This window comes from Lissotriton helveticus, chromosome 11 (assembly GCF_964261635.1).
Source record: "Lissotriton helveticus chromosome 11, aLisHel1.1, whole genome shotgun sequence".
NCBI lineage: Eukaryota > Metazoa > Chordata > Amphibia > Caudata > Salamandridae > Lissotriton > Lissotriton helveticus.
This window is the reverse complement of record NC_136072.1, coordinates 220,382,846-220,395,696: the sequence shown is the minus strand read 5'-3', so window position 1 is coordinate 220,395,696 and position 12,851 is coordinate 220,382,846. Positions and strand designations below refer to the sequence as shown.

The 12,851-nt window shown below is 41.1% G+C and overlaps 1 protein-coding gene across 1 annotated transcript in view; it reads left to right on the top strand.

Moving 5' to 3' along the window:
• LOC144792577 (vomeronasal type-2 receptor 1-like) overlaps positions 1-10,771 on the top strand; it is a 329,343-nt gene extending 318,572 nt beyond the window's left edge. Inside the window, exons 5-6 of the mRNA XM_078667685.1 lie at positions 6,270-6,393; positions 8,044-10,771. Coding sequence (XP_078523811.1) covers positions 6,270-6,393; positions 8,044-9,038 — 1,119 coding nt within the window. The 3' untranslated portion in view covers positions 9,039-10,771. The remainder of the gene's footprint in view (positions 1-6,269; positions 6,394-8,043) is intronic.
• Positions 10,772-12,851: the final 2,080 nt, after the last annotated feature.

The window sequence follows — 12,851 nt, the reverse complement described above, 5'->3', positions numbered from 1 at the left end:
TCTCGGAAGCCTACAGCCAGCGCTATTAAATGTCACCTTGCCGAATACCTAGGTTGCGTAGTCCTGGAACCACCTCAGTCCTCTTTATTTCACTATATAACATACAAATGGAGAAAGCAAGAGGTCCAAGGGAAGCCAATACACGACCTCCAAATATATGTATGACAAAAATAAGGTGTAGTGGCTGAGTCTCAGAGCCCGAAGGATAGAGAAACCCTAGGTCTGAAAGGGAAGGGTTCAGTGTTTTTTTTCACAAACCTGTGTCAATTCTTCAGGTCTCCTATAGGGGATGGCCAATCCAAGAATTGCATGAGGTGGTCTTACTCACATAATGTGACATGATTCATCATAAGCCACCTCATCCCAGGGCGGAGTCGACCTCGGGTTGGACTGTCCGCGGGAGTTCTTAGATATTCTTCTACTCAAGATAACAATGTTCCAGTTCCTAAACTAAAAAGACCTCAAGGTATACCACCAAGTATCCTTTTATTTATTTGGTACCTTGGGTATGAATACAAAATTAAAACTTGATTTCCAAGAGGTAATCTACAGGTATATCTGCAGCAGATTATTATGGTCCTTGCGATCTCAATTTATTTACCAACATTTTCCTGCCCTATTTAATAGTCAGCTCTGTCTGGGGCATTTGTTAGGGTTATGCGCTTCTTTTATATCCCTTTCAATGAGTGAGGGTTGTGCTAGTCAACTTATTACACTGTACACGTTAGAGCTAAACAAAAGACAGGGCCTATCTCTGTCAACCACAGACATCTAAGTAAGATATCTATATTTTGTAGGTACTCTCATCATGGTCTGTTGAAGGGGGCACATCCTGTAGTCACACATCCGTCAAGGAGCTGTGCCCTCTTTTATCCTAACCATTCCCTTACCGACAGCCGTCTGGTGGTTTAATACACTGCCAGACACCCCATGCCCCTTTATCACACTCTTGCAGGTTTCTGTTTTCTCCCGTTGTGATGGTTTTTCCATCTTTCTAGTCCTCCTTCTTTCCCATTTGTGTGTTTTATCTCTCTTGCTCCTGGTAAAAGTCTGATGAGAACAAAAAAGTGCTGGCCCCCAAGCATAAGTGCCGGCGTCCCTCAACAGCTCCCACCAGCTCAAATTAAGCACTGCTAAGGTCCCAGAGAAATTTCAAGTTAATTATTTTCATGATGTAGTCATCTTGTGCTGCAGAAAGGTCTTATAAGTTAAGGTGTCATACATCAAAAGTCTCCACCAGGTTACAAAGATCTTAAACACCTAGGGGCCCATCTATGATCCAGTTTGCATCGCTCTTGCACCACGTAACGTGGTGTGAGAGCGATGCAAACCGTACATGTGATTTATGAAGCCGTGCAAGGCCACTTTGCATGGCCCTTTGCATGGCCCTTTGCATGGCCCTGAGTGGCTCCCTAAATCTGGAGTAAGTCAGTGCAGTGCAAATCGCTGTGTTGCCTTACTCTGCCCTGGGAAGGAATTCCATGGGCGTTGCATGGGTGTTCCCACACAACTCCCATGGGTTTTGACTCATTCCCAGATTTACCAAAATCAGTAGACATAGGAATGTCTTTATTTCTCCTTGTTACTTCTTCTTTCTATGTGTGTTGCATTCTGTCCTTTCCTGTACAAAAATAATCCTGGCTAGAACATAGGCACCCTTGCACCATGGTGCAAGGGTGGCTGCATCGGCGCAAGGAGTGTGCCGTATTACCTTAAATAAAAGTAACTTGCTGAGCTGCACTGCATGACAAGTTTGTAAATAGGCTCCCTCATCCTTGGACACCAAAGCTATCCCTTATTTTACCCATCTTGAAAATTCAGGTATGCAATCAGGAGAATCTTTTTCTGGGTACACGGGTCACAAGGTCTCAGCCACTAGTGCAGAGCTAGCCATGAAGGAACACAGAAATTGCAGACCTAGTATTACAAATACATAGCTATCTGTTGTGCAAAAGGGATTGTACAGGCTAAAGTATCCGAGCATAAAACCAGATCTATTCTTACAGTGACATACCTGGTTCAGGAATATAAGAGCAACGCTGTGCATCAAGTTAGTCATTTGGAAAACCATTCACTCTTCTGTCAGCTTGATGTTCTGAGTTACAACTGACTTTATCAAGAGTGTATTGTGGGACACAGATTTATATGGCAAGGTTTTACTTTTCTATTGCTATATGGAAGCAAAACTATCATTAAAAATAGTTGAGCGTGTGTATTTATTGATTTACAATTGTCAGTAGCAAAAGACATTGATCTCAATGTGCACTTTTATTTTTCATTAGTCAACGCGTAAAAGAGCAAAATAATAGATCATTTTTTAAAATGAAATAGGTGATAAAATTCATAATGCCTTGCTGCTAGTTGAGAGGGTTAAGTAACCACCTCAAGTAATAATCACAATACTTGTTAGAATGAATGACTAATGTCACTAAGTAAATATGAGCCCAACCCCCTGGCAACTATGAAACAGAGCAGATAGGCTTAACGTAGAGGCGATGTGCAAAGGATGTATTCAGTACTAAAATAGTAATAACAGTGAAATACAATACATTCAGAATCCCAAAATGAATTCTACAAATAGAGTAACATTGAATAAACCAAATGACACCAAAATGAGAACCGGAGATTAGAATTTTTAAAATTCTGATATAGTGCCAAGAAGCACAAAGTGCCAATGATAGTCTGATCGTGATAGAACATGTGGACTGCCAGTTGGGTTCACTAACTGGGTGTATCTTGGTCAAAAATGTTACCTTCTGACTTCAGTTTTCTAAGTCCCAATCCACCACTTGAGTACACTTTTAAAACCCTTCGGGACCTCAGGGAAGGCACTTAGAGGGGGCAGGCCCAGGCGCATTGGAGGGTTCAGTCCAAGTCGAGTTGCCACTGGTAAGCTGGGTAGTTACAGGAAAATAACTTTTGTCGCTTGTTGCTTCCCTGTAGCTTTAAGAGGTCAGCTTTATGACCTTTGGAGTCTATTTCGTTGGCCTGGGTACAATGGAGAGCAGGCCCAGTCTTTTAGGCTCGTCTTGGGTCTCAGATAGCAGGCTCAGTCCTCATCTGATGTTCCACAGGTCTGGAAGTGTTCTGAAGTGGGTGCCTGGAGATGCCACTTTTATGCCTGGCACTAGCTAGTGGGTAGGAATGACCCCTGGGGATTCCCTAACTAATGGGGTGAAGGTTCCCAAGGTTAACGCTACCCACTTTGGGTATTTTGAAGATGGTGAAAGTCTTAGTCGACACTAAACTTGGATACTGAGGGCTGGTGATGTGCATGGGGGGTGTAATATGGTAATTCTAGTGAACTCTCACATTTAACACTAAAATCTACTTTGAGGCAGGTCTTGTACCCACAACAACCTCAGAGACTGACATCTTGCAGAACAAGAGTTTTTAGCACCCAGACAGTGAATGTACAAGAATTGTTTTGCATCCTCCTCTCACCCTTTGAAGTGTGCTTCAGGTGTGATATGTAAAACCCCAGCAAGCCTGTTAACTCCTTCCGTGCTGATGACGGAACCGCTCCGTCATCAGCCGCGGTAGCGCTGTGCTGATGATGGAGCAGTTCCGTCATGGCCCGCCCGACGTGCCTGATGTGTGTATTTATTGATTTGCAATTGTCAGTAGCAAAAGACATTGAGCTCAATGTGCACTTTTATTTTTCATTAGTCAACGCGTAAAAGAGCAAAATAATAGATTGTTTTTTTTAATGAAATAGGTGATCAAATTCATATTGCCTTGCTGCTAGTTGAGAGGGTTAAGTAACCACCTCAAGTAATAATCGCAATACTTGTTAGAATGAATGAATAGTCACACTAAGTAAATATGAGCCAAACCCCCTGGCAACTATGACACAGAGCAGATAGGCTTAACGTAGAGGCGATGTGCAAAGGATGTATTCAGTACTAAAATAGTAATAACAGTGAAATACAATACATTCAAAATCCCAAAATGAATTCTACAAATAGAGTAACATTGAATAAACCAAATGACACCAAAATGAGAACCGGAGATTATAATTTTTAAAATTCTGATATAGTGCCAAGAAGCACAAAGTGCCAATGATAGTCTGATCGTGATAGAACATGTGGACTGCCAGTTAGGTTCACTAACTGGGTGTATCTTGGTAAAAAATGTTACCTTCTGACTTCAGTTTTTTATGTCCCAATCCACCATGTGGAAGCAGCCTTTGTCCCGGATGGTAACGTGTCCATGATTTTAGCGCTGACCCGAACGCCGAAGGACTTTGATGCGGCTAAACGGACCCTTCCATTCCGCAAGGCGATTTGATGGTCACCCTGCCCTACAAATTGATTTCCAACGTGGCGAATTAGGTCCCCTTCGGAACGCGCAGTCCCGGGACCTCTTGGTCCACTAGCAGTTGTCATTTATTTACCTGCACTTCAGGACACGTTACCATCCAGGACAAAGGCTGCTTCCACTTTGAATTTGTTTCTCTGGATATACTCCTATTGAATAGTTTGGCCCTGAGGAGAATCCCCCTGACTACTAAGGATTCGAAAAGCGTAGGCCTCTTTTCCCTTGGTCTGCTTTTTGGTTGTCCTAGTGTTGATCTGTGCTATTCTAGTTGTGACATTTTTACATTCACTCTTGTAAAAAATTCTGAAAAAGTTGATTTAATTTAACGCTAAGGAGTGTATTGTATTATTCGAATCCTCTTATATTGTCCAGCAGACGTACTACTTCCCCCACTGGTGTATCTACTCCCCAGTCTGTGTGAAGTATCTTAGTATGAATGCATGAATGCTTGTGGTATGACTGTGATATGTTTGATCTATGACTGTATGGTTGATTTTTTACCCTGCACTGTGTCCTTTTTCATCTTTGTCAAAAAATTGTTTATTGACATTATACACTAAGGTCAAAGTCATTGCACCTTTCAATATATTTTGTAGAATAAAACAGCTATTGAATAGCACCTCCCAGTTTTGAATAGTAGTCTTCATTTGGTTGACAAATTGGTGTATGAATTAGATTATCAGTATTGGCATCCCTCCTCTGTTGTTCTGAGTAGAAGCAAGCGTTGCACAGAACTTAAGAGTCAGTAAGTTCATGACATAGGTTTTCAGGAATTCATGAAAAAAGCAGCCGTGTTGATTGTTCTATAGAGCTGTGTTTCCCAAACAGTGGATCCTGATCCATTTATGTGACATATGCTGATTTTTGGTGGTTTGTCAAAGTAATAAATAAATTGTGCCTATAAATTCTATGTTTAACTTGGCATATTTGTGTGATTCAAAGACAGAGATCAAATGTCAGGCTGCTTTGTTCTTTTAACATGAGATTGATGTTAACTTTTCTTTCCCTGACTGCAAAGTGAGAGGAGTTTTTAAGTGAATTATGTGACAATTTGCTATTGTATTATGTGCATTCATAAAGCATGCAGTTATTAACTTCACTGGTGGCGAGTGTGAAAGGTGAATTGGGAGATTAAAGACAGAGCTCTGTTTTTCATGCACTGGCTCACTATCAAGACTGAGTTTCTGGCACTAGGAGAAGACCAATATTGATATTGGCTGATTTCAACTTGACTAGTGAATTCTCCATTGTTGTACACTATGTGATAGGTTCATAATCAGTGCTCCATTATCTTAATATATCTGAAGATACTACCTGAAACAATGTATGCAGGTGCGTATTCAATAGGATTTGAAGTATTTCTGTTTATAGGGTACTTCTTCTGTATCTGTAGAGATTTTCGAGCCTTTTTGTGTGTTGTAAGTAACCAGAAGTTAGATGCTTCACTTCCTATGATAACACCAAGTCAAAGGTCAAGCAATGTCGCTTCCTTTGATTTAATGGTGGTCCAAAGGGCAGGTTATATCACTTCCTGTGATGTCACCACGTCAAAGTGTGCATGATGTCACTTCCTGTTACATCATTGGGGTGGGTCAAAGGGCAGATGATGTCACTTCCTGCGATGTCATCAGGTCAATGTTCATGTGATTCCACTTCCTGTGACATCAGTCAAGGGGTCACGTGGCATGTGATGTCGCTTCCGCTACCCCAGCCATTTTGATGAATCCGCGTCCATACATAGAGTAGGCGTTTCTTGCATGGATTAAGCCTCATTTATATCCATTTACTGTCACGAGAAAGAAAGGTGTGCACGCTTTAAAAGTGTTGCTTGCACTAACATAGAAACACACAAAGTTGATATAAAGGAATGTCCAGCAAAGATATCTATGTGGAATTCAACTGGATAGAAAAATATTTACACATTTAATATTTTAATGTTCTTTTCACAGTCGCCCCATTCGGTATGCAGTGAAAGCTGCCTCCCTGGCACCAGGAAGGGAATCAGACAAGGGGAACCGGTCTGCTGTTTTGACTGCATTCAGTGTGCTGAAGGAGAGATAACAAATGGCACTGGTACGGTACATAACACATATATGCACACACAAGCGCACACACACACACAGAATGTAAGTTACATGTGTGTAATGTAGGCATATTCCTGACATCCAACTTTCACATTTGAGAAGGGTTCAATTACTTCTCAGACGTACGTGACCATTTGTAAACATATGAGAACATGCTTTATTTGTTATTTATTTGTTTGTTTGTCTGTACATAGACATCAGCATCTCGCATACTGGAAGTAAAGCTGCGGCACAATAGTTCAAGTGCTTGTCTTCTGAACTGGTACTGTAAATCATGTGGCACACTGTAAACACAAAAAACAAATACATTTATAATGTTTCAAATAATCCCGAATAGAAAGTCCCAATACATGTTTTTTTTGCATCTAAAATACAGGTGTCCAACTTTGGTTCTCTAGGCCTGAGGCCATAGCAGATTTTCAAAATGTGCATTAAAATGCACCCCTTACGATAGGAGTTGTTTACATAGATGGTGATAATCTTGAGAAACCGTTGGCCATGCAGCCCTCGAGGAGAAACGTTGGGACCACTGATCTGAAGCTGTGACACCCTTTTTTGACTGGAAAAGTCATTGCAGTTTATTGATGAGAAGGGTTGTTCTCTAGCATTGTACTTAAACCATGGGATGGTCAGGCCTTCATTACAAGCAACCCTTTAATTCAGGTGGGGTTGTTAACTTTTACATTTACTGGCCCCATCAGAATTACAAGTTCTGAGGATTTTCCACTGACCACTTTTTCTCCCAGACATATCATCCACTCCAAGCTAATGAAAGCTCTGGAGAAAATGGGGAAAATTCGTCACTTCTTACTTGACTCTCAGGATCCAACTAGTATTAGCCAGTAGTGGCTGCTCATATTGCCAAACAAAAATATACAGAATTATAAATATATAAAATAGGACTTACCTTCTCCAATGGCCACCACCTTGTTCCTGATCTTCGCCTCCCGTCCAGGAACTGCTGCACATTGCGCAGGCTCCCAGCTGACAATCCCAGTACTCCTCTCATGCTGGGAATACCATTCCCAGCATGAGAGCAGCATTGGTATTGGTCTGGGTGCCAATGGACTGGGAGCCTGTGTTTCTTCTCCACCCGGCTGCACAAAACAGCTTGGATAGGAGAAAGGCTAAGTGCACATGAAAGTTTGGCCAGCCCTAAAAGACTAGCCAAACCGCCATGCACACTTAGCAGTGCCCAACACTCCCCCACCTCCCTGGCGCTGCAGCTCAGTATGGATGGCCCTCCCCTCCCTCGGCTCGCACCCTGCACGGCGAAAAATAACATTTTAATAAAATTGTTTTATTATCATTTTATTATTTTCCTTTGCCTCTGCTGGATACAGCGGGGGTGGGGGCGATGCTCCTGCACCATAACAGAGGATCCGCCCCATATAATAGCCTAGTAACTCCTTCCACTCCTCTAATTACCATTACCCCAAAAATTGATAACTCGGGCGATGTTCAAGGGTGGATTACTGGCACATGAATCAGTATCTATAAATCACTTTGTAGTTCAATTTCTCATTCAAATTTGGGCTTGTTCTTCAGCGTGTTCTTTTTGAATTGCATTGCTTCTGGCTTAAGTATGTTTACCCCTATTAAGTCCTTTTTCTGATTAATTTCTGTGTTTGTCCAACAGATGAGCGAGAATGTATTGCTTGCCTGTCAGACTACTGGTCAAATGCAGCAAGGAATGAGTGCGTGTTGAAGGAGGTGGAGTTCCTGGCTTACGAAGAAGCATTGGGAATAACACTAATAGCGCTGTCTGTGTTCGGAGCCCTCATTGTCATCGCCATTACTGTGGTTTATGTGATGCACCGGAAGACCGCCCTTGTTCAAGCCAATGATAGAGAGCTAAGTTTCCTTATTCAGTTTTCATTGATTATTACTCTGCTCACATCAATCCTCTTTGTTGGAAAACCAGTTGAGTGGTCTTGTATGGCTCGCCAGACAACTCTAGCCCTCGGCTTTTCTCTATGTCTATCCTGCTTACTGGGAAAGACAATTGTATTAATGTTATCAGCAAGAGCAGCCAAATCCAAGACTCCAGGAAAAGGTGGGACATTAATGAGACCTTTGTATCAGAAACTGGTGGGCTTGATTGGCTTATCGATTGAGGTCGGGGTCACTACTGCGTATCTTATATTATACCCGCCATGGGTGTATAAAAATATGGAATCTCAAAATGTCAAAATCATTCTTGAATGCAACGAAGGCTCAATTGAATTTTTGTGTTCCATGTTTGGGTTCGACGTTTTCCTGGCTATCTTGTCCTTCATTACTGCCTTTGTGGCACGCAAACTTCCCGATAACTTCAACGAAGCCAAGTTTATCACGTTTGGAATGTTGGTTTTCTTCATCGTCTGGATATCCTTTGTTCCTGCCTACTTGAGCACAAGGGGGAAATTCAAGGTGGCGGTGGAGATATTTGCCATTTTGGCCTCCAGTTTTGGGTTGCTTGGTTGCATTTTTGTTCCAAAATGTTATATCATTTTGATAAAGCCAGAAAGAAACACAGAAGAAATCGTAGGGGGCAGAGCTGCCACTAATGATAAGAGTGCTCCACCCACCTCCGCCTCCATGACCAGTGAAATTAACAACACAACAATATCAACTGTTGTGCTCGATGAATAGAGCTACCTTTTGAGATATCGACCATGATTTTAATTTAAACCTTGAAAATATAATCGTCATCACATGCACGTACTTAAATACATTTGTTTGTTTGCTCGTAAATATATATTTTTGTTAAAGCACAGTGATCAATTAGGACCTTATAGCGTGAATGGATGTTGTTTTTTTCCTCTTTAAATTCAATTTGTATTCTGTGTTCAAGAGATTTATTTAGTTTTCTGTTTTGCCCCTCAATCTAACATTTACTTTTGTCATATATTGGACTGTGTTTGATATAAATATTCTTTTTAAAAAAAGCAAGGTAGGTAGAGCAGGAGAATTCACAAAGCAGATTCGCTGAGTTCTGAAATGTACCTTTATTGCAGATTGACATTAAGTAAATCTAGTATTGAGTGTATATGTTAAAAACAGATAACTATGGGTGAAAGGGAAAAATGATATATGACTTTTACATATGTACACACACGCACACACACACTCACAGACCCAACAATATTTTCTCAGGTATCATTTTGATAGAGATTTAACATGGGTTAACTAAAACAATAACATACTGAATGCTGTCAACGTGGACTAGGGCTTTGCCATTCACCTTCTGAAAACTCTTTAAAGACAGTGGCCAAGGGATGTACATTTTTATTTTCGTCTGTGATAGCTGATCGCTCTGGACTGGGTGCAGTCTGAGCGCTTAATTTCTCTGCTACATGGCTGCATGTATTCGTATGCCTGACTTTTCGAAAATGTCACCATTTTGTCACTCTTAGACTTAGAAAATGCTTTATTCGATTTTACAGATTGATAAAATCATAAAAGCAACAATTCATTAAAGATATACAAACATTAGTAAGTTAAAAACAAGTTATACATTTTCTTTTCCTCAAAATGCTTTTTAAAAAACCAGTCATGATTCCTACACAGTACACATTATTCAGTAATTGTAAAAATAAAAGGGCCGGACGGCATTGCCGCCATAATAAAAGGGCCAGACGGCATTGCCACTCAAATACAGAAAACGTTAGCAGATGGGCACATACCATATTATGACCCTCACTTTTTCCCCACTTGTTACAAAGTCCAGAGACTCCAGTACTTCAAGTATAATATTAAAATTCATAGCAGTAGAGACACAACTAATATTTTAAATTACCGGAGGCCAAAAGCATACCTATTCCAGAATTAGTTAGTTGTATTGTGATATATAGGTATAGCTCTTTACAAAAAATAACAAAATACTGTGGTAACCAACAAAAGCAAGCAAAGGAGATACTAGGGGCGTTACCCAGGCCCTGTGGTACAGAGGGTCACCCAAACCGTCAGGGTCCCTCCAACTTTTCAAGTAGCCCCAATTCAACCAGAGGCCACAGAATGTCTGTGCGATATAGGAGACTCAGGGGCCCCTCTTCACATTATGGGAAGGGGGCAGCACAATTTGCTTTATGCCACTGGGAGATACATCACTTATGCAATCTCTAACATACAGTCACAGCCGCACAGGTTGGGAGAGATAAATAGAAGGCAACAAGTTGTAGGATTGATTTTGACAAGATCTGCCAAGGTAGTGCAATACTCTTGATCCTTCCAACATAAATATCTAAAGATCACAACTATAATAGTGGCATTCGGTGGGGTGGTGCCTTCTAGAATCACTCAACACTGTGATTTGCTAATGCAAGATTGTTATATCTCCTAAAAAGGTATATACTCAAAGATGAAATAAATAATTTTATCTACAACTTCGATTTCACAGTCTTTGTTTGCTCTTTGGTCAGTTTTTGAAGGTTACTTTGTCTCTTACTGCATGCCATTCAAAATGTTGTTCCTTTGACATTTAAGTGTTTCTGGATCACACTCAGTTGTTGTTGGTTCTTCATTTAGAGAATAAATTTGGTACCAAAATATGGTCTGCCTTCGAAGGATCCAGTCCGTCTTGGAGGGCTTTTCATTTAATTGGACTGGCACTACAGGTCCATGCCCAGGGATGGTAGTGAGGTCTTTATTTGGGTGTGTTGTTTATCAGACCTGACATTTAAGAAGGATGATTATCATCGGTTTCTTATTTAAAAAATACGAATTGTCACCCACATGCATTGATTCTTATTCCACACTTCTCTCCCACGGTGTAGGCCTGACCAGTGTTCAATTACCTAATTTTATTTCCTCATGAGTGGATGTGGCACCAAGACAATCTTTTTCCCACTTCAGTGGAGAAAGAGACCCCAGCATGTCTCTAACCTTCAGGCTTGTTCCTTGGAAAGGCACTTTAACCTCCTTCCAGATACTTTTTATCATGGGGCAGCCATTCACTGTTGTACCTCCAATGCAAAAGTACCGCCTAAGCCTGCTATATTGGATAAAAGTCCATTCTGAGGTCCTACCTGTGGTCTTTCTGTAGCTTTGTTTCTGCATCGTTGGTGGCACCCCGTTTTTCCTCTCCTTGTGGGCACACTTGTGTTGACTCTTCAACCACTTTCTCCATTTGGAAGTCCAGTGACTACTGCCTGCACGCTTCAGCTATCCCTTGTGTCCTCTTCAGTTTTTACCGTCAGCACAAGCCCTTCAAGTAGCTTATTGCCATGAATCGGCCAGGGCAAAGAGCCAAACCCCTATTTCTTCAGTGAGATACATGTCACCCACCTGTGCCTCATTGTATCCGCCTATGTGGGTGACACACCCCATGGGAATCTTTAGGATTATGCTGCAATTGGCTTTTTTGTACATGGATATCACAGGAAAGGCTAATAATGGGGCTTATAGAAAGACAATGAAGTCATCAAAGTTTTCCTAAGTTCCAGAATGTATGAGAAGTTCAAGGAGAACGGAGAGTGGGAGCACACAGAACCCTGAAGAGGACGCACCTCTCTGAATGACAGGACACCAGGAATTGGCAGTAAGAAATCATTAATGCCATACACCTGGAGAACAGAGTGAAAATTGCATTAATTTTATTATTTTTATTTGTTAGGCAGACTCTACGAACAAATTATTACTAGGAGCGAAGTACCATGAAAACAAGAGTATTCTGAGCTAGCGGATGTGGTCATCATCGGCTGAGGGGGGCTTAGACGTTAAATAGAAAAGTAGTTTACATACTTTCTGGACCAAATGTTGGCTGTCTTAAATTTGTAATTCCTTTGCTAATGACTTTCATATCCATGATCATAGAACAGAAAAACTCCTATTCTCTTGGTGGAAGATATTGTCAGAAGCATTGAGCTGCCGGACCTTAGTGTGTTCCCTGGGAGCTGTTCCTTGCATTACAAGTAGTTAATTTAGGGACACTAAACTAGCACTGATGCTGTCAGACTTGTTCAGTTTTAGAACCAGCCTTGTTACCATGACCTGAACTAACTGAAGATGTTTAATCTGGCTCTTAGGCTGTGTTCCTAGTATCAAATGTGCATAATCGAGTTTAGCAAAAAGGTGGAGCCTCCTTGTTATTTCATGCTGCTTTGTTCACGTAATAGGGAAGTCCTTATTTCAGTTGGCACATAAATAGAAAGACAGCTCACCTTCTGTGGACTTTAAGGTTATGATTATAATGTCTTTTTGTCTCCCTAAAGATGGCGAGCCAGCCAAATGATTCAGATGGCACTGAGGCAATTTGCGTAAGGATCATATTTTGCGACTTGATCACCTATGAAAAACATCTGTTCTGCTTTAGCATCATTCAGTTGTTGTTCACTGTTATTCGTTCATTAGGCTACATTAGCCAAGCAACGTTTTAAGTTAGAGAAGACATCTTCTGGGGCATTGATACGTAGATAAAATGGCTTTTCATTTACAAACAAGTGAAAATGCAGAACTCTTGCCCTG